This window comes from Condylura cristata, unplaced genomic scaffold (genome assembly GCF_000260355.1).
Source record: "Condylura cristata isolate star-nosed mole 26May11 unplaced genomic scaffold, ConCri1.0 scaffold00024, whole genome shotgun sequence".
Lineage (NCBI taxonomy): Eukaryota > Metazoa > Chordata > Mammalia > Eulipotyphla > Talpidae > Condylura > Condylura cristata.
In genome coordinates, this window is record NW_004567125.1 from 27,964,413 (window position 1) to 27,986,067 (window position 21,655).

The 21,655-nt window shown below is 37.0% G+C and overlaps 1 protein-coding gene across 1 annotated transcript in view; it reads left to right on the plus strand.

Annotated features, from left to right (window-relative positions):
- Positions 1-21,655, plus strand: part of HMCN1 (hemicentin 1) — a 442,964-nt gene that overhangs the window by 245,510 nt on the left and 175,799 nt on the right. Inside the window, exons 30-36 of the mRNA XM_004688154.2 lie at positions 134-288; positions 6,948-7,226; positions 8,017-8,298; positions 8,960-9,068; positions 9,934-10,103; positions 11,209-11,363; positions 15,762-15,885. Of these exons, the coding sequence (XP_004688211.1) occupies positions 134-288; positions 6,948-7,226; positions 8,017-8,298; positions 8,960-9,068; positions 9,934-10,103; positions 11,209-11,363; positions 15,762-15,885 (1,274 nt within the window). The remainder of the gene's footprint in view (positions 1-133; positions 289-6,947; positions 7,227-8,016; positions 8,299-8,959; positions 9,069-9,933; positions 10,104-11,208; positions 11,364-15,761; positions 15,886-21,655) is intronic.

Genomic DNA, 21,655 nt, shown 5'->3' on the forward strand with positions numbered 1-21,655 from the left:
CCACCAGGGAGGGCCCACATTTTTTTTTAACTCTTAATTTTAACTTCACATCAGAGATTTTTGTTGTGATTTATAAGGTAAGAACTTAGGAAAATTAAAATGTAGCCATATAAAAAAAATTTTCTTTTTCTAGGCCTGTATTTTTGGGCGATCCTAACATTGCACTTCTAGACAGAGGACAAATGTTACATTTAAAGAGTGTGCGCAGAAGTGACAAGGGAAGGTACCAGTGTGTTGTGTCTAATGCTGCTGGCAAACAGACCAAGGATTTAAAACTAACGATCCATAGTAAGTGTGATTTTCTTATGCAGTTTATTCTCAGCTGTTGCTATGAATTGAACAGTAGGGTTCACATTAATTTTAATGGCACTTGTATTTAATACTGAGTGATTTGTGATGCTTCCTCAGAAAAATAGAATCTGTCTTCTTATATTGAAGGCTAGAATGTAACATCCCATTGTGATGGAGTTTACCAATAAGTATGGACTTCTTCAAGTGGTCTTATGATTTCCATATGATCTCATTGAAGAGCTCTTATATTTCCTGATTGTCTAGATATACAAATAACAGATATTTTTATCCTTAAAGAGGTTTAAAAAAATTCTAAACATAGAATGAACTAGATTGAAGCAGATGATGTATAATCAGCTCCATTATTTTATTTTTCATTCCATCTTAGTCTTTGTGCTGAGGATATGATAGTATTTTATATGCCTTACATTGTTCTTTTCTCCCCATGAGCTATCCACCAAAAATAATATAGCATTCATTTCACTAAAATTCTCAATATCCCCAGAGGTCTCTCTCCTTTTTTTTTTTTTTTTTTTTTTTAATGAACAAAACTATGAAAAACCACATAGGATTAACTGCAGGCCCAAAGAATTATGCAATAGAAAGGAACAGAGCTCAGCATTCCAGTCCTGCTTCTTATAGTCCTGCTTACTGTGTTTTCTTTGTTTTTCCCTACTGTGTGGCCCTAAAAATGTGGGGAAGTTCAGAATGTCACCTCCTCACAGGGTCTTTTCAATCCTCTGCCATCACCTCGATACTTGCTGTTACACCCCAGATGGTTTTCTTCTTAGCAAATAGCACTGTCTGAGACTTTCCTGCCTAATTTTGTGTTTATTTATTTACTTACTTTCTTCTCATTGGAAGTTAGACTTCATAAGGACACAAGACCCTGCATTCCAGGTTCCTTTCTAAATGTCTGATATACCTCTCAAGAAATATTTGCTCAATGAATGGACGGTTTAGTGATATACTGTCACATATGATAGCTACTAACATATAGGTGTTGAGCACTTGAAATGTGACTGGTTGAAATTAAGTTGAGTTGTAAGTATATAATACACACCAATTATCAAATAATAAATACCAAAACACAAGACATCTATTTAACAAAGTTATATTGATTACAACTAAAATGGTATCTTGGATATATTGGGTAATACTAATATATTGGGTATATTACTAAAACTAATTTCCTTTGTTTATTTTCATACTTTGAAGTGTTGCTACTAGAACATTTAGAATTGTGTAGGTATCTTGCTTTATATTTCTATTAGGCAATACAGTTCTACTCCCTAATAAGAACTTGGACTTCAGAGAAAGACTTGTTTTCAGACCCAACACCAGATCCTTTCTAGTTTTTGTGACTTTGGACAAATTGCTTACTCCTTTGAGTTTCACCTTCCTCATCTGTAAAATGGAGATAATAATGACACCTACTTAATAATGTGATTGTGAGAATCAAATGCAAATGCTTTACATGGATTACCTGTTTTATAATTAAAGTTTGACAAATGTTTCACATTTATCATTATCTACTTAATGGTTACATTGTCTTACAGTTTGAAATATATGTAGATTCTTCTCTATTCTGTTGTATTATGCCAATGTTTGTAATTTAATGTCTCCTATTTCCATACAACATAGGTTCTTTAATTTCTTAGCTTCTTCCTAATTTTTTATGATGTCCCTCAGACATCCAGGGAGTGAGGACTCTGTAGTGATTAAACCTTCTATGGATTGTCCAAATGAAAGACATTATAATGTTGTGAGATTTTGAGTATTGTAGTCCAAGATATGTCAATTTCTCTCTAGTAAGTTTATCTGTACTTTCCAAGTTGGTAACCTAAAACATTTTATTTGAAAATATTTATTCCTAAAGTGTAAAAAAAATAAACAAATGCCATGTTTTGGCTAACTGTAAGAGATATTTATATGAAACCTTCTCAGGTTTCAGACTGAGAAGTTGTTGCATACCACATACACAGTTTTCATTTCTTTCCTCTGTCCTTATCAATGTGATGGTGAGGCAAATGGGCTAATGCACCTGAAAGGTATAAAGGCATATTGTCTCTAAATAAAGAAAGAAAGGAGGCAAAATGAAAGTAAAAACTAAACAGAGGGAGGGGATAAAAGAATGTGAAATAAATAAAGGATTTTAAAACCCTATAAGTATTAGAGGACAGGGAGAACCCCAAACTGCCCACTCTAAATTGGTTCTGCTATCTTCCTCATCAAGGAAAAACATGTAAGACCTTTAATGAAAAGGAACTTTAATAGAGTCAGTGTGCAATACAGAAAAGTCAAAGAATATAATTTCTAAATAAGCACTAAAGTTACTCATCCCCTCGTGGGTAAAAGTTTACCCAAAGGGATTGGGACAAAACAAGGCCTGAAATGTAAAGCACCTTCCAGTGGGGAGCCATAGAAAAGGGTCAGAAGTGGCCAGACAAGTTTTGGAAGAAAAGAGCAAAATCAAAATCAAGATAAACGCTGCCGTAGTCAGCCTCCCTACTGGTCTCTCACCCACATTAGGTAAGAAACAAGAGCCACTTCTTCACATGTCTCTCTGCTCATGTGCCTCCTTCAGGTCTCCTTCATGTTCTCCATCCTGCTTCCTTCCTCTTCAGTCTCCTCTCTAGATTCTTCTCCCCACTGCTCAACTCCAAACGCCTTTGGGTGGGATAGGAAACCTGGAGCCTCCCATTTTCCTGGGGAGCACACTGTTACACAATAAAATTGTGAAAATTCAGAATCATAGTATTGAGGCAAAGATTTTTAAGCTTGAGATCTGTGGATGTTTTTCAGAGGTCTGAGAGCATCCCCAAATTGAATGGAAATCTGTGAGTGTGTGGCTGTATCACTATAATATGTAGGGTGCTCATAACCTTTATCTGTAGCATATAAAATTAACAGAAGTATCTCAGAAAATATATATTAATTGAAAAAATAAGTGACTTTTATTTACTTGACAGACTTAAGCAGTGGGTGATGTCATCTGCTATCATGTTGAAAGGCCCTTTAAGTGATTCTCTTTGTATTTTCATAAAAATAATTTTTATTACTTTCAGTATAGAAAATTCTTTGTAAAATATATAAGACAAATTTGTGGGGAAAATTGAGATCTCACTTTTGTTAAGCAGCACAGAAATGTATAAAGCAGGCTAACATTACTTGTTATTCTAAGAGCATCATGACTATCACAGTATAAATTTTGCACTTAAGTGCTGGTTTTGTTTACTAATTTTATGTTTCATATCATAAATTCACTAGCAAACATTTTCAAATTTATGACAAACCTAATTTGCATGGTCAAGCAATATTCAACAATAGTTTTTGAGTGCATTTTCTCATTCAGGAAAAGTTCAATCTCAGTTCTAAAGTAAAAAAGTTACAATATACATTTACTACTATTAAGGTGTTCAACTACTATATGGTAGGATAAGTCATTATATCTGTCTTCCACATCTGGTAAATATTCATGGAAGTGATGAAATTTAAGTACACTAAGAGCAAACACAATATATCCTGGACAATACTGACTCAATAGCACATGAATATACGATGCTAGATGCTGATGAATATTACAAAAATAAGAATAAAATTTAAAAAATTGACATTTTCATAACTTGTAAATTTATCAAAACCTTTACTTCTTCCTACCTATGAGTTGTAGTGCATCATAACTGATTCCATTTCAGGTTGTCATGGATTCATGTTTTTTCAACTTATTGAAAAATATTTTGTCTTTAGTTGCTTTAGGCAGACTAATTTGACAGACTGACTCTTAAGTTTTTGCAAACGTTGCACTGACTTTTCAAATAAACAAAAAAATTGTATCACTAGTATCTGTCAACAAGTCAGGAGCCAAGAACACTTTTTAGAAAAGTACCCTTTGAAAAACAAGTGACTATTAATGTTGCTCACAGAATTCTCAACTTGTTAAGCAATTATTTCTCATGGAAATGTGCATTTCTTAAACAAATTGGTATTTTGGATACTTTTCTTTGGCTCCTACCATCTCCCTTGATTTAATTATCATTGGTAAGTGGCTTTTCTTGCTTAGTTAACAAATGAGCCTCTTAGAAACTTGCTTTGATTGTAACCTCATTTTGAAATTTTATCTTTGTGAGGAAATTCTGTTACAATGACATATTCAATTTACATTTGTTAATTTCTCTGTTGAATGGGGTGTAATGAGTAGTGTTGGTATAGACTTTTTTCTGTTAGAGCAGCTTTATTGTTCATCAGAAATACACACAGAGATTGGTCATTTAATTGACCAAAGTATTCCACACTATGCTGTGCTTTGAAAACATGACTAATTTTAAAGTCTGGTTTTGTCTTCTTTTCTTTTTTCTATGCAAGAAATATGAACTGATAGTAAAAAAAAATACACATCATGGTTTGGTGATACACATGGCATTTGAATACTGTCAAGTTAAAAATGTGTCAGATTTTTGATGAGCAGAGCAGCAGTGAGAAAGCCCTGAGAAAACCACAGTTGGTGTTAGGTTCAAATTCTTACTTCTGCCATTATCTAGTGACAGTCACCACAGTCAATATGTAAGCAGATGATAATGATTGCATTCCATTGAAACTATTTGTGGACACTAAAGTTAAAGTTTCTTGAAACTTTTACATGTCACAATATGGTATTATTACTTTGATTTTTTCCCCACTCTTTAGAAATGTAAAAAACATTCTTAGCTCGTTATCTCCATGCCTGCTCTATAGGTCATAGTTTTCTGCCCTGATCTAAATAAGAAACAAATTCCATTATTAAATTCATCTCAAAGTATAGTAGATTGTACTTTAAGTTACCTGCTGCGAGAAAAGGCGTATAAACATTTGTCACTGTGAACTAACTCTAAGACTGAATATCAGAAAATATCAAGGTGTAGTACTGCACTTAGCCCCTAGATCCTGTTTACTAATATCCTTTTCCACTAAAATCTGTCCTTCTTAAAATGTTTGATTTTTGGGGTGAAGATTATACACAGTGAATCTGGAGCGTGGAGTAGGTCTAGAAAGTAAGCATTAAAATAACAAAATGACATAAGTATGATAAAAGAATATAAGAGCAAACTGAAATAGCTCCCAAAGTTTCAAACTAGAATCATTCGAACAACAATGTGTGTGTGTGTACAGTAGTAGATAGTGTACTATATGATTCTAACTCGAAGTATGAGAAAAGTTTCTATGTATACACGTTGAAAATAAATAAAAACAAATTGTGGACGAATGACAAACCTCCCATGTAGAAAAATCCCAATAAATTAGGTAGGTATTTCCCTCTCAAAGGAGTAGAACATAACATCCTCACCCTATACATCTGGGCTGGAAAGAATGAGCACTTTCAAAACAAAAAGAAAAGTGAGTACCTTTACAGTGGAGAAACACAGCAAAAACTACCTAGACCAGGTTAATAATATCAGGATGTCATGTTGGGAGTATACACCCTGGATATGAGGTGGTGAAAATAGCATTTTTTATCTCTCGTCTTCCTCTTAAAACCCACAACCCTAGTATTACTGTAAGGAAAATGGCTATAAAATACTGTATTCTACAGAAAAATTGTATAATAATGCGAAGACATTCAAACTCAAACACTTGCTACTTGATTTCTTTCATATTCTTGCAATTATAGCAGAATTCACAATGACTGCTCAGAATACACATCAGGGAATGAGCCTCTTAAGTTGTTTTTCCAAAGGCACAGTCCTCATGTGGTGTGTGAGGTCAGGCATGCAGTTGCTGAATTGTGGAAGATACACATGTAGACAATTAGCTGGGGAAAGTTTAGTGGATGAATTCTTGGCATACCCCGCCAAATAAGTAAAAAAAAAAGTTAAGAAGCAAAATTAAAGATACATCAGCTATAATTAACTAATTCTGAAAGCCCTCAGACCTGTAATTGTGAGGGGAGATCACATGCTACTGTAGCAGATTGCACATTTTTTATTTGTATCTACTTACATTTACATTAAGCAGAGATTCATATCTTTTTTTTAATGCATACAAGAACTGGCGTGGAGAGCAAAGGTGCAGGGGGTGGGAGTGAGAGGACCCATTAGACACAGAATGGGGAGCAGAACAGGTAGATCTACTGAAGTACACTGATGAGGGGAGCAATGGGAGACAGAAGAGGTCTGTTGTGCCATGTCAGCTCCCCAGCTGGCCCAGGATAGAGCTCATGTCACAGGGGCTGTGGTAGATTGATAGCACTGTATCTTTAACCCTTACACTACCAGGGAGGCCCTGGGGTTTTGTATCTGTTGTGGAGATACATACATACATATATATATATATGTGTGTGTGTGTGTGTGTGTGTGTGTGTATGTACACACTTATGTATATCATAATCTGCATTATACTTTAAAGTATAGTTTTGTTTTGCTTTGTATGTAAAGCATAAACTTTGTTCGTTACTATAATAAGATCTATTGTACTTAAAGGAACCCCTGAAACTAAAACTGTGACTCTCTGCTAAGACTAATATCTGAAACCCAAAAGGAGAGTGGTGAAGATTGTTTGCATAAATCTCCAGGCCTCTGAATTGTCTTTATGTCAGATTTACTTACATGCATTATTGAAATATCTCTATCATTTAAGATTCTGATGCAGAGGCTCAAACTGACAAGAGTGTCCCTTTGTAGTTCCACCTAGTATTAAAGGAGGGAATGTCACCACAGAAATGTCGGTGTTGATCAACAGCATGATTAAACTGGAATGCGAGACTCGGGGACTTCCGATACCTGCTATTACTTGGTATAAGGACGGACGGCCAGTCATATCCAGCTCACAGACATTGTATATTGACAAAGGACAGTTTCTTCAGATCCCCAGGGCACAGGTCTCTGATTCAGGGACATACACGTGCCATGTGACCAATGTTGCTGGAACTGCTGAAAAATCATTCCATGTGGATATTTATGGTGAGAAAAAAAAATCTGTGCATTAACTATATAACCTTTTTGTATATGCTTTCCAGTATGCTAACGCCCAGCATGTTCACTAATGAGTTTGGTTATTTTCAATATTCATCCTATGATTTGAAAAAAAAATTAAAAGCTAAGATTTGCAAGAACTGGACCATTTATTTAGCCAGTGATTCCCTGGGGCACCTGGGATATTTAGGCCATTTAGTTTTTATGGAAAAGGTAAAATATGGTCTTCCTTGGTAGCCCCAGACACCCTCAAAAATGCCAAAATCCTCATATGGTTTTAGGTAATCCTCAAGTTCCTTACCTAAAATGGCCTAGTACTTGCATAGAACCTATGAACATGCTTCTGTGTATTTTAAATTATCTGTAGGTTATTTACAACACTTAGTACAATATCAAGGCGATGTAGGTAGTTGTTATACTGTATTATTTGGGCAGTAATGGTCAAAAGTCTGTACATGTTCAGTCCAAATGCCAATTATCACAGGTCTAACTAGACAGCATGGATTTTCCATCTGAGTCTGATTGAATCCACGCATGTGGAACCAGTGGATACGGGAGAACAGTCACAGTTGTTAGTACTAAGAACATTCTTTATTACTTGTCACCTACAAGCCAGACACAGCCTAGGGTGCCTCACCATGTTGATCAGCTGAATCAGGAAATTGTTTCTTCAACTGCATAGGTAATTTTTATGGTGTAATAACACAAAGGGGAGAAAATCCACTTCATTTCATTACAACTTCAGAGCATAGACTGAAATACCACTTTTTCTACCTAGTGCCTCCAGTGATTGACGGCAACTTGGCTGTACCTCTGCAAAAGCAAGTAGTTATTGCTCATTCGCTGACACTGGAGTGTAAAGCTGCTGGCAACCCCCCTCCCATTCTCACCTGGTTAAAAGATGGTGTTCCTATGAAAGCAAGTGACAACATCCGCATTGAAGCTGGTGGGAAGAAGCTAGAGATCATCAGTGCCCTTGAATCTGACCACGGGCAGTATGTTTGTGTGGCAACCAGCGTGGCAGGAGAGAAGGAAATCAAATATGAAGTGGATATTCTAGGTAAATGAGGCTGGCCTCACTCAGATTGCCAGTCTCATAGAAAAACCTTTATTCAAGTATCTATCCATAGAAAATTTTACTAAATACTTTTTTGTTCATCAAATAGTAAAAGTCTTTGGAAGCTTTAGTCTAACCCTACACTGTAACTTATTGATTGGTAAATTTATCACCACTAAAACCTACATAAATTGCAAGACCCAATTATCTTTCACTGTTTGTGATAGGAATACTTTGTAAGTGTGTAGACACATGTTTTATCTGTGATGATAGTTTATTGCAGAGAGTGACACCTGAAATTTTAAGTCTCTGGGCCTTAGGAGCTCATCCTGCTATCCTGACTCTCTATTTCTTTATAACTTGGAGGCTTTTGTATAAGGTTCAATTTTTTGAGGTTCCCTTCTCTTATGAAAAGAATATACAATATGAATCAATTTCAAATTCATGTGACATAGCAGCACTATACTGCTAGATTGAGGAAAACCCCCAATATGTCAGAATGCATCCTGGTGTTTGTGGTAAAATGGATTTCAAAAGGCATTTAATTCATGCACTGAATCACAGTGATTCAACCTCCTAAACTATGGCTTAGTTTTGTTTAAAGTAATGGAGCACATTTTCTCGAACCCATTTCTTTGTATGTTACATTTCTGTTGTTTTCCAGTGCCGCCAACTATAGAAGGAAGCGATGAGACATCTTACTTCATTGTGATGGTGAATAACTTACTGGAGCTAGAATGTCCAGTGACAGGCTCTCCTCCACCATCTATCATGTAAGGGTTTTGGTATGTCTTCTAAATGCATCTCACTTCTTTATTTGAAATTTTTGAAGCTATCTTGAAGCAAGTCCCATGCCATTAAAAATTCAAATAAAATTATCTTTTGTATTCCTCTTTTAAAAATACAGACTCGATGTACAAGGCAGCTTTCACTTCATATTCACAAGGTGTCTAAATTTGCTCAGCTAGAGAAATTCAATTTATATTCTTAGAAATTACATTTTCAACTCATCTGAACAACTAAACAGAATTTTCAGATCTTCCTGAGTCACTAAAATATTTCATAAGTAACAAAGAGAAATGTATCAGATGCATTAAAGAAATGGAGGAAATTAACCCATGTATGTTTACTAATTTTTTTCTAACTTCTTCATTCACTGAATTTTTCTGAAATATTTATCTTTTATTTCCCAATGTGCTATGATTGATGCAAAAAAAAAAAAAAGAAAGGTCAGCTAAAGTAATAAGTGGAAAATGCTAACACATAACATGAAAAAGTACATGATTTCTGGATTTTAATTTACATATGTTCTAGGATTATAATCATTTGCTGGTTAATACTGAGACATTTGAAGTAAACAGTACTTAGGGTAATTTGCTTCTTTTTATAGCTTAATTTTAATAGAAGAATGAAGAACCCCATCCAAACTTCCTAGGTTTCAACAATATGCCAATTTCTGTGTTAGACCAGGTTACAATTTATTTTATAGATTGAGAAAGTGGAAGTCAGGTCAGGCATATACATGATGGAAAATTTATATATGTGAATCTAATATGTAAATAAATTTATCTCCTCTGAGATATATCTTCTAGGAATAAATGTAGAAACATCTCGACTCCACTTACCTTGTTTTTGCAGGTGGTTGAAGGATGGCCAGCTAATCGATGGAAGGGATGGATTCAAGATCCTACTAAATGGACGAAAGCTGGTTCTTACCCAGATTCAGGTGTCAGATACAGGCCTCTATCGGTGTGTGGCAACAAACGCAGCTGGAGACCACAAGAAGGAATTTGAAGTGACTGTACATGGTATGCAGAAGCAGTGACAGGAGTGTGACACTGAAGATTTATACATTGATTCATGATCTAATTCAGATTGTAGCTTGGTCGTCTAAATAAAGCTTAAGTTGTGGAAAGTAATGTGGAGGATACAAACTTGAATTAAAACAATAGATTTTCAGGCAGTTTACTGATAGAGACTTGATCAAGAAGTGCCATGAGAACAAATATAGACTGAATATAAACACTAGGAAGTATATGCTGCATAAAATGTAAGGTGTGAAGATTGACATGTAAGAGAGCAAATTCCAGGTAGAGAGGTTGTATCAGCATGGAGGATTTAATGAAAATAGGAGGGGATGAATAAAGCTGTGTGAGAAATGGAGACTGAGAATGCCATGTGGGGCCCAGGACATATAGATGCATTCACTGTAGTGGCACAGAAGTTAGCCAAAGTCATCTGCCAGGCGTTACATGTCTCACTTGCCTGTCAAATTTGGGAAGGAAGGGGCTAGAAAGGGGAGTGAAGGGCCATTTGGAAATCTCAAGTAGGTTTCCATGAACATCAACTATATTTTTCCCCCTGTGAATGCAGATAATTGTCCTTGCCTTTTCATTTCTGTCAGGGAATATGGCTCATTCTAGTCTGTCTCAATTCTAATTCCTAAGGAAAGGGTCTGCCCAAGTCCAGGTTAATCCATCTTGAATTCAGTCAGTCTTGTTGGGGGTAAAGGCATGCAGTTTAAATACGGCTACTGGGTACCCCTCCTGACTTGATGTAATATCCCTAGAGAATGGGAAAACCATGATAGATTGGAAACACCCCAAAAGTCACAAGGTGCAATCTGCAAGATTATACATACATTTTACTTATTCTGTGGATAGCTAGAAATCCATAGTGAAAAAGTAAGTAATTTCTAAAAATTGCTGAAAATTATCAATTAAATGCATGGAATAAAATTGCATCTCTGTTTGACAAAATAAGGATTTGCCCCTTTTTAACTTTTACATTTGATTGCTACATACAGATTTTTAAGTGTTTGATTCCACTGATTATGTTCCCCTCTCCCCCCCCCACCCCACCTACCATTCCTCTCTCTCTTCTTTACTTCATAAATTCTTTTCTTACATCTAGTTCCTCCAACAGTCAAATCCTCAGGCCCTTCTGAGAGAGCTGTAGTGAAGTACAAGCCAATCACCTTGCAATGCATAGCCAATGGCATCCCAAATCCATCCATTACATGGTTAAAAGATGGTCAACCTGTGAATACTGCCCAAGGAAATTTCAAAGTAAGTACAAACATTACTGAGCCCCAAATAGGAAAGCCCCAGAGATCTTCATGGAAATACAATCTTCTTTCTTAATTTTAAATTTTCCTGTTGGGCAGGAAATTTTGCAGAATATTGATTAAAACATTGTGTTTTCCTTAGCTTTTTTAGAATTTAACTTAATATTTTGCTTAAATGAATGAAATTAATTACAGGCTAATAATCTTGATGTTGACATTGCTTTTAACATAGTTAACATTACTATTCCAAGTCCAGTGGGACTAATCTCACACATTTATGCCAGTGATAGATTCAGTAAGTAACCCTCAAAAATGGTGCACATAAGCAACTGTCTATCTGGAAAACAGTTATTACATACTCATTCAAAAGTATAATTGCAAACTGTACAAAGTGACTTTGACAGAAAAATATAGAGGTAGAAGAAGTTATGAAGATGACTTATAGAGAAAGCCTTGGAGTAGCAATAGAAGAATTATTTAGGAGTTATATGAGTGAATTTATGGAAGAACAGAGTAGAGCATTTCAGGGAAAGTATGCATGGATGAACAATGTAGATCTAAAGGAGTTTGACCTCTTGAGGACCAGAAAGCAAGCTAGTGGACTAAAGAACAAAGAGGAGAGATGTAAGTAGAGGAAACCAGAATGGGTAGGAGACATGTTAATAATGTCATAACTTTATTTTTACTTGAATATAACGGTACATCTTTGAAGGGCTTTAAGAAAAGAGTGATGTGGTCAGGTTTGCACTTTGAGTAGTTACTAGATATCTTTTGGAGAATATATTGAATAAGTAGGCTAGAAATGTGAAAATAATTTAGAATTTAATAAAAGATAGAGAAAATTTGGACTTAAATGCCGGCCATTTAAGAATTAAATCATTAGGACTTAGTAATAGCTTCCTTATGAATGGTGAGAGAGGGAAATATGAAGCGTAATTGTAGGACTATAACCCACACATACATGTAGATAATGATGCCACTCAAAAATAGGAGATCCTGGAGAACAAGTTTAAGAAGGAGAAATTTATTTGAGTTTTAGACTTTGGGGTGTGACTTTGAAATAAACTAGTGAAGGTGTCAGATAGACTATTAAATATATGATCCTGGAGTTTAAAAGAGAGCTCCGGATAGAGATATTGACAGATGTTTGAAACTGAAGTGTACCGAGTTGAAGGATCTGCTTACTCTTTGAGGGGTTCTTAGCCATGAATTGACAATTGCAGGGAGGAAAAAAATCATACAGACTGCAGTTATATAGGGTGCAACAATGAGTTTATTTAAAAGGGGAAGTTGGGGAAAGGAAATGTCTTTAAAGCCAAAAACGGCAGCTGTCTTACTCCAGTTAGTATCCACAGTGTCCAATAGTCCAAACCCAAAGCTGCCCATGCAAGACAGTGTTATTTCTCCCATGAGAGCCTGGGACTGATAGCAGGCAAGTGGTGGACCAGGGTCCAGCTAACCAGTGGCACTGGTGGCATTGCTGAGGTTACACCATAGCAGTTTCTCCCCTTAATGCGAAGTCAGGGCTCCTGAAGCTTCATGCACGCTGACCTTCTCAACTCACTCAGGCCTTCCCTGCGCCCTCCTTCCAACAGACTGTAGCCTTTCCAGGCAGCCTCTCTCCCAGACAACCCCTTGCTTTCAAGCTGGCTGAGGTCTTCCTAAGTAGCTCCAGCTTATATCCGCCTTCAGAGTACCCGCCTTTCAAACCTGGTTGGTTCACTTTCCAAACCAGCTGTTTTCAAGACTTAATTCACACCGGCTTGCTCTTGAACTTAATTGGCTCCATAGAAATTCAGACCTTCTCCATTCAAAACCAGCTCAGGATTTGAAACCAAAACCTGCATAGGGTAAATGAAGCAGATATGGCTTCTTTACACTGTCCCACCACCAGCCTCTTGGCTGCCACCTGCGTGCATGTGTTCCTCCTGTGTTGCCTGGATGACGCGGCTGAGAGGTGTGGGCGACAGGTCACGTATGCCTATGATTATGGACTTGTGAATATCTAAGTGTGGGCTTGTGAATATGTAAGTGTGGACTCCTGTGCCTAGAGGTGAGGGATAAAAGGTGTGGAGGGTACTCTGATACAATGACACGAGACTGCGAGGGAGAACACCAGAGAGAGGTGAGGGAAAGAGCTAAGAGCTGTGGACATTTTCAGGGCCTAGGGCCCCTGATTGGCTCCCTGCTAGTTTGCCTGCGTACCTGGTTCCCTGACTCAACATTACAGGATGATTCAATATCCTGTAAAAGTCCACTGGAGGCTCCGAATTCTCAATCCATCTACCCGAATCGGCAGTGAACCTATCTGGCCTGGGATGGTTGCACAACATCCCAGTAGTGCATCTTAGCTTCCCTGTACCATTTGGGGCAGGAGCTGGGCAGGTAAGCTCTGCTGTATCTGAAGGGTGCTGACAAGATTCAAACCTGACCTGTGTGTCTCCAAAACTGCTATTTTTTCCCTTAAACTCCAAACCAGCTGTGCCAAGATCAGCCATCAATCCCAGCTACCATGGCCTAGTATAGACAGATGCCTCTCAGCTGAGGGCCCTGCTATCTTCAGAGAACCACAAGCCACAAGGGCTACTCTTACAAAGCCAGAGGCACATGAATTAGTCCAAGGGGACAATAAAGAGTTAATCCAAGGGGAGAAAATGGCCCTCCCTGGTGGCGCAGGGAGTTAAAGCACAGGACTGAGAAGTTTAAACCACCCCCAATGAGTTTGATCCCTGCCTGCCCCGAGGAGATCCCACATGGCTGATGTGGCAGACCACTCCTGACCTGCCCACTGCTCCCCTTAGCAGTGTACTTCATTGATCTGCCTGTTCTGCTCCCCACTCTGTCTCTGGTGAATCCTCTCACCCTCCGCACCTCTGGACTGTTCCCCAGTTCTGTATGAATAAATAAATAAATCTTTAAAAAAAAAAAGAAAGAAATGAGAGAACCTAGCTTTTTCACTCTAAAGAAATTATGGCATTAAAAGGCCATGTGCAAAAGTCCAGGAGTGAATATAAATGCATGAATATGTTGGTAATTTATGTTTATTATGGTATGACTGGAGAATAATTTCAGTGAAGTTTTACATGGGAGCATGAGAGATCATCTGGGGTGCGAAAGCAGTGAACCTGGAAGGCTAGACTGAGTTCAGGTTTCATTTTGGGCAAAGTAGGAAGTCATGAATGAGCTTTGAAGGGGACTTGGTACAAGGATCAAATTTGCTTGTTAGACAAATTATTCTGGCAGCAGTGTGCTAGTTAGATGAACAGTTTGTGAGGTTGGAGACACTGGCGTATCAGTTAAGAAGCTATTACAATCCCACAGTGACTGTGAGAATGGAAAACAGGAGATCTGTGAAAGAATGATATAATTAATAGGAGAATTAAAGTGAGCCCCATAACCCAGATGATTGGAAACGTGCAATGAGAAGTAGGTTTCAGAGATATAAGGAAAACATTTACAAGCTCCACTTTGAGATTTGTTACATGTCATGTGCTAACCTATCCAGCATGCGTGTAGAACTCAGGAAGTTGCGGTCAACACTGCAGACGTAGGAGTCTGTACAGGGCTTTTCACCAAAGCCATGGATTTGGGTGAAAACTAACAGAAATCTAAGTTTCTTCTTTCTGATACAGAAAGAGGAAGCAGATCCTATAATTTCCAAAAGAATTAATTGAGAAAATGCTGAATATCCATATCCAAAGGACAGACAGATTCATAAAGTAGACAGTCAGCCATTCTCAATGCTGTAGCTAGTGAAAGAGAATATGAATTTACTACATAAACTCTGAATATTGTGGTTGAAAGTTAGTGAGGAACCTCAGACTAATCCGTTTTGAAGATTAACTGTTCAATCACCAGTTTGAAATGGTGGGTGCCAGTTGCAATGAATTTAAGAGGGAAGTAAGGAAAAGTAGTCAGGGAAAAAATTTATCTACATTCCTATTACTCCTATTTTATGACTTTTATTGCTTTTCTGGCATCCATGAACATTTAATCAAAAAAGATGGCTGTTTTAAAACTATTTATGACGTGCTATATAAATCTAACCATGTTTTTCTTTTTTTAAATTGCTTAAATTTTCAGCACATATCTCATAGCTTAGTGCTAACATCTTTTTTTTTTTTTTTTTTTTTTTTTAGTGGAATTTTATGATTATCCCAGCAGGCTGGTCTGGTTATTTTCTATTTTGTAATAAATAAGTAAAGTTTCTCAGTCATATTAGTCTGTTTTCTTGTGTATGATGAAGTGCTCTGGCTCTAGTATGTCCAGAAATAATTAAGATATTGGCATAAGGTATAATTAGATATTATAAATTTAAATGAGTTTTTTCTATCTCAGCAAATGTTGGCAAGTGCAAGTGCAAAGTCAAAATGCGGCCATGCTTTCTGCTCCCAATTAGATACAGTCTTCTGGTCGCGTTCTGCAAATAGCCAAAGCTCTGACGGAGGATGCTGGCAGATACACATGTGTGGCCACCAATGCAGCTGGGGAAGCGCAGCAGGAGATTCAGCTGCACGTGCACGGTAATGTCTTCTCATGGCTTAACAGAAAGCTACGTCTGTGTTTTTTTTTTTTTTTAAAGATTTATTTATTTGTGCATACAGAACTGGGGTACAGGCCAGAGGCTCAGGGGCTGGCGAGAGGCTTCACCAGAGACAGAGTGGGGAGCAGAACAGGCAGATGGATGAAGCACACTGCTGAGGGGAGCAGCGGGCGGGTCAGGAGAGGTCTGCCACGCCATGCGGCTACCTCCGGGGCAGGCGGGAATCGAACTCATGCAGAAGCGGCTTTAGATTCTCAGTGCAGTGCTTTAACCCGCTGCGCCACCAGGGAGGGCCACTACGTCTGTGCTTTTTAACACGAGGCTCATTTTTATTGAGTTGGCATGCAAAAACACAAGTGCCTATTTCAACCTATATGAAAAAATCTAAATAGTCTTTCTACATCATTGTAATTATGATTCCATTATTGTAATTCAGATCTTCAGTTTACCAGTTGTCCCATTGGTCATGCTAGAGATCATAAGTAAATACAAGACTCATGTTTTTAATGATTTGAATTCTATTAATGATAACTTTCCTCAGATAAGATTTGTAGAAAAGAAGTTTCAGGGCTGTTCCTTAGCCTTGTCTGTGACTTTCTTGCCTACCTGTGAGGGATTTTGTGAGTAGAATCTAACCTTGGCTGAAGAACTTCTCTTCCATGCTTTAATAAAGTCTGGGTGGCCACAGAGCACTTCATGAATATTATAGCTTCACAGTAAACTTGAGAAACTTCCTGAGCTTCAATTTAAAACTTTACATCACTGGACACTCAACAGAAAGGGACAAGAATTATAAGCTTGGACTTTCCTAACTTAGCTAAGGAGATTTTCACAATGGTCTTCACTTTTGATTTTCTTTAAAGTCTTCACTTACTCATTAGTCATTATCTCTAATTCATGTGATTGCTTGGTAATTCTTTCATCCATCCTTTCATTTATCCATTCATTCATATTTTCTGTGTGAAGTGAATTAGACTTCAATAAATTAGAAATTTATTAAAAGTGGTGATTGATTCAGAGCCAAACAGAGGCCCCAAACCAGGAGAACAGCCAAGCGATTTCCCTAATTAACCCACCTTTAGAGGTTTGATCTCAGTTTGTATAGATAAGTTGTGTGCACAAAAAGAATACTTAATTCTATAACAAGGGTCTTCTTGTTCTAGAATGGGGATGGAGACATCTGAGTAACTCTTATCAGGTTGGTTTCTAACATCCTTGGCTAATGAAAAAGGAGGGGCACTCTGATCATAAGTCAAAGTCATAACTTCATTTACAAAATCAACATCTCAGAACTGTCTGTGTGGGAGAAGATATAAGGGCCAAGGCTCTTTAAACCTCTTAAACTAAAAAAATTCATGTACAGACCAAGGGCCAGAGTCTATAGTCAGTCAGTTATCATATGTTCTCCTTCCAACAACTTGTCAACATGACAGAGGTGAACTTTTATATGTGGACTTTCACAGGCACTTTGCTACTTCTTGTTACAGAACTTCTTTAGAGTAAACAGAAAGTATTTGTTTTACTGAGTTCCAGCTTCTGCAGCTGTTCTGAGAAATATATTAGAGATACTGCTCAGAGATGGTAGAATTCCTTTTTTTTCCCCCTAGTCTAAACCTATAGTAATGTCCAATACCTAGCTTAATTGCAGGTAGAGTCAGTAAATGTTTAACAAGTAAAACAAAATAGTGCATGAATAAAAAAAATCTGACATAAAGTTCTTCTAATTTGCTTCTTTACATATTTTCTTTTATTTAAATCAACTAGTGAAAAGATTCAAATCATTTGTTCCATTAATGTTTTCAAAAAACTGACTTATTCTGTCCCCAGCCCCCCAAATGTGAAACCTAACTTTTGGATGTCAACACATACAAATTATGTTCATTAGGAGGACCTTAATTTTTTTTTTCTCTAATTAATTAACGTAAAGGCCACCATTTGATTATATCCATGTTGGGGTGACCTTACCGTGCTTGCTGGCAAGGGACAGGTTGATCCTTCCCTATTTCAAGTTGCCTTGAATTTATTTTGTTCCTCATAAAGCCTTTTATCCTAATGTTCTTTAGTAGCTGTCTCCAGCTTCTCAGACCTACACTTCCATCCAAGTGTATGCTGGAGGTAATTTTTATTTTTGTTTTACTGGTGCCATAAATTTGCCAGTGGTAACTTACGTGTCCCATTCAAGATAACTGTAGTTTTCCTTCCTTGGACATGTTGTTAAGAGGTCAGATTGTAGCTTTTTCTGTTTTATTTTGAAAATATTTGAATAAAACAAAATTGATTTTTTTAGAGAATATACTGATGGTAGACTTGTTCTCCTTGCCCCTATATATTTCTTCCCTAAGACTTCTGCTCTCCTTTATCTTCTTCCAGCAATTTCATTTCTCATCTGAGCTCTATTGTTAGCTTAGCTAAGTTGAAATAGTTAAGTAAATCACTCTGTATATTGTGATCATCTTAGTCTCTGGAGTCAAACTTTCGGGTTAAATTCTGTGCTAACCATGATCTCTGTTCTCTTGACTAAATCATTTAATTTTGCTGAGTATCTCACTTTCAGAGTGCTTTCAAAAGATATAAAGGTTTCAGGTATGACATTGGTTCCACATTTTAAGTGTTGTCAAAAAGGATATTTCTATTCTCTAGACTCTCCTCTAATACGTACGCGGAGATGCTATAGTAAAGAAGAGAGGGTATGTCTCCAGAACTGAAAAAAAAAAAAAAAAACAATCTCAGTGATTATGGCCCCCAAGTTTCCATATTCATAAAAATTGTACATACTGCACATTTAATGTAACTTCCTGTGCCTAGTCCTAGAGCTACTAATATAATAAGTGGTCTCTGTGCTGTTACTTGGAGAAATATTAGCCCAGATTCTGAAGACTAACCTAGAGACTTTACACTGCAGTCAAGAGTGACTGAAAAACAAAGTCTATGAAGGGAAATCAATATCCTATCAAAGAAAGAGTGGAGTAGGCCTCTCTGATTGTACAAGGGTTTAAGTGTCTGCATTATGAAGCTATCTTCAGTCACTGCAGCATGAGTTAGATGTCTGGCCAGAAAGCTTACCTACATGGTACAGCAGACCTCTCCTGTCTCATCCACTGCTCTCCTCAGCAGTGTACTTCAGTCAATCTGTCTGTTCTGCTCCCTGCTCTGTCTCTGGTAAATCTTCTCACTTTCCTGCACCGCTGACCCACACCCTAGCTCTTGTATCATGAATGAATGAATGAATGAATGAATGAATCTTAAAAAACAAACAAACAAAAAAAGGCAGATTAGGCCTCCCTGGTGACCTAGGGGGTTAAGTCTCAATGCTAGTACCACTAAGGCCTGTGTTCGATCCCTGTCCAGGGAACTGACCCACATGGCACAGCAGACCTTTCCTATCCTACTTGCTGCTGGCTCAGCAGTGTATCTCAGTAGATCTGCCTGTTTTGCCCCCTACTTTGTCTCTCACGAATCATCTTACCTCTGCACCTCTGTCCTACACCCCAGTTCTTATACCATAAATAAATAAATCCTTTTTTTTTTTTTTAAAAAAAGCACAATTAATACCTGTGAAAATACAAGTCTACAATCTGCAGTCTGATGTTGGTAACAGAATATATATTGGTGGCAAATATAATCAGAGTGCACACCTATTTAAAAAAAAATCAGAGATGGGGAGCAAGCTGAGCATTATCTGGCTAGATTTACATTAAAAGAAAGAGAAACAGGTTAGTCTTTTTAACATTTTATTAAAAGCCACAGAAGCATATATGGGAAATGATCTTCTTGTCTTGAATAACAAAAAGAAAATAGGTACGATATAATAGCAGCTGGAAATATTTCTGCTAGTATGACTTTGAATGCCTGGATAATAGTTCATCATCCTGAAAGGAAAATAAATGATAAATTGGTTAATCTAATACTGTCTATTGTCAACCTGGAGAAAGTAGTTGGCCAAGTACAAGTAACATGTGACATGTTGGCGCTTATGACAGCAGCATCACCTCAGATGTATATGGTTCAAACGTGATTCTGTTCTCTTCATACTTGATAACTTCATTGAGCATTACATATGTTTAAAAAGGAAGAAATTTCTGAGAGACAGAGTAATAATATATTTCAATGACAAGTTAACATGTTGTGAATCACTCCATAAGACCAGGGTGGTGAAAGAGTAGAGTAGCTTGAAGGCTTGAGTTATTAATGGCATGCTCCAATTACTATAGATAGGATAATTTCTAGCAAAGGTAATCAGCCTTAGAAGTCAGTCACAGGACCTTACAGTATCAAGAACAAGAGAATTACACTTTTTTGTTCTAAATGTTTCTGAAGTATTGTTATCAAATTCGCTCTTAAGAGGAACATTGAAATTTTTATATGGAAGCTGTGATTATTTCATTCAGCTCATTTATCAGTTTACTCAACCATCTCTATAATTGCCTTTTAAGTTAGGGTTTGTTTTTATTCCAATCATGATTGCTCTGGTGATACATTCAGAAAATAAACTTTTGCTACATTTGTCATCCAGAAGTGTTCAGTTCTAAGAAAACCCAGCTTTCCAATTGTTTAATAGTTTCCTTTCTTACAAGAAAGACTTTAGATGCTTTTAGTTTTCTCAGTCATGGAAAAATGTGTTTCCAGAAGATGAAATAAAAAAGGGTGGATGGTCTTTTGGAGTAGAAGACCAAGACATGGTCATGAGAAGAGAAGCATTCTTATGGTCCCCTGGGTTTTCTAGGGGGTTCTATTTTGGAAGACAGAGGTGCTCGGTAGGTGGTCCTTTTTGATCATCTGTTTCATAATTCTGGAAGTTCTTATTCTCTAGACCAAACTATGAAATTATATCTAAAAGTCAGGTATTTGCCAACTGAGACAGATGTTTCCACAAACAAATGACAGTTCGGAGTCTAATGGCTAAAGCATTCATTTCATCTGTACTTAATCATTTTCTGGGGAAAATTAACTAAGGTAAAACACCCAGAAAATTAACTAAGGTAAAACACCCAGAAGTGGCTGAAATCTGGCCTTTGAGTGTGACACCTAGAGGATAATGGGCTTAGATGTTAACTATTTAAAAACTCAGTTTTTTCACCTGTAAAATGGGAAGGAATAATGATAATACCCTCATTGGAAAGGTTATGAGGATTAAAAGAAAGGTTACAAGTGAAAAGCTTAGTCTGATTGCTGGTTCCTAGTCATTCATAAATGGTAACTTAACCACTGTTTTGGCCAAACACATACTTGGCTTCTGGCCCTTCTCACTACACCAACATTATAACAAATAAATCTAAATAAAGTCTGTTGCCTTTCATTGTTGGCCAGGGACCATCTTGTGTCTGTATTTGTAGTCTGGTGAAAACATTAATAGAGCACCCTTAAACTTTACAAAAATCGTTGCTTGGCTAACATCTGCCAACACCCACTTAAAAAAGGGTTTCTCCATTGTTTCTGTGTTTTTCCTTACTTGTGGACTAAAGGACACTTGAGGATTTGTAGTAAACTTTTCTTTTCTAAATAAATAACTTCAATTCAGGACTTATACTATGTTCTTAGTGTAAATGAATCCTCTGCTCACTATCATAATTTTGTTGGTTAGGCAGAATAAATTTGCCCAAATCATTTTTAGATCAGCTGTGTATTAATTCAGATTTAACCAGGACTTGGAAAAGCCAGTTTCTATTTTTGAGTGATTAAAGTAGTAGGCATAACCTAGTTCACAATTTGCCAAGAAGTAAGTATAGTGGTTTTGGCTTGAAATGAGTGGG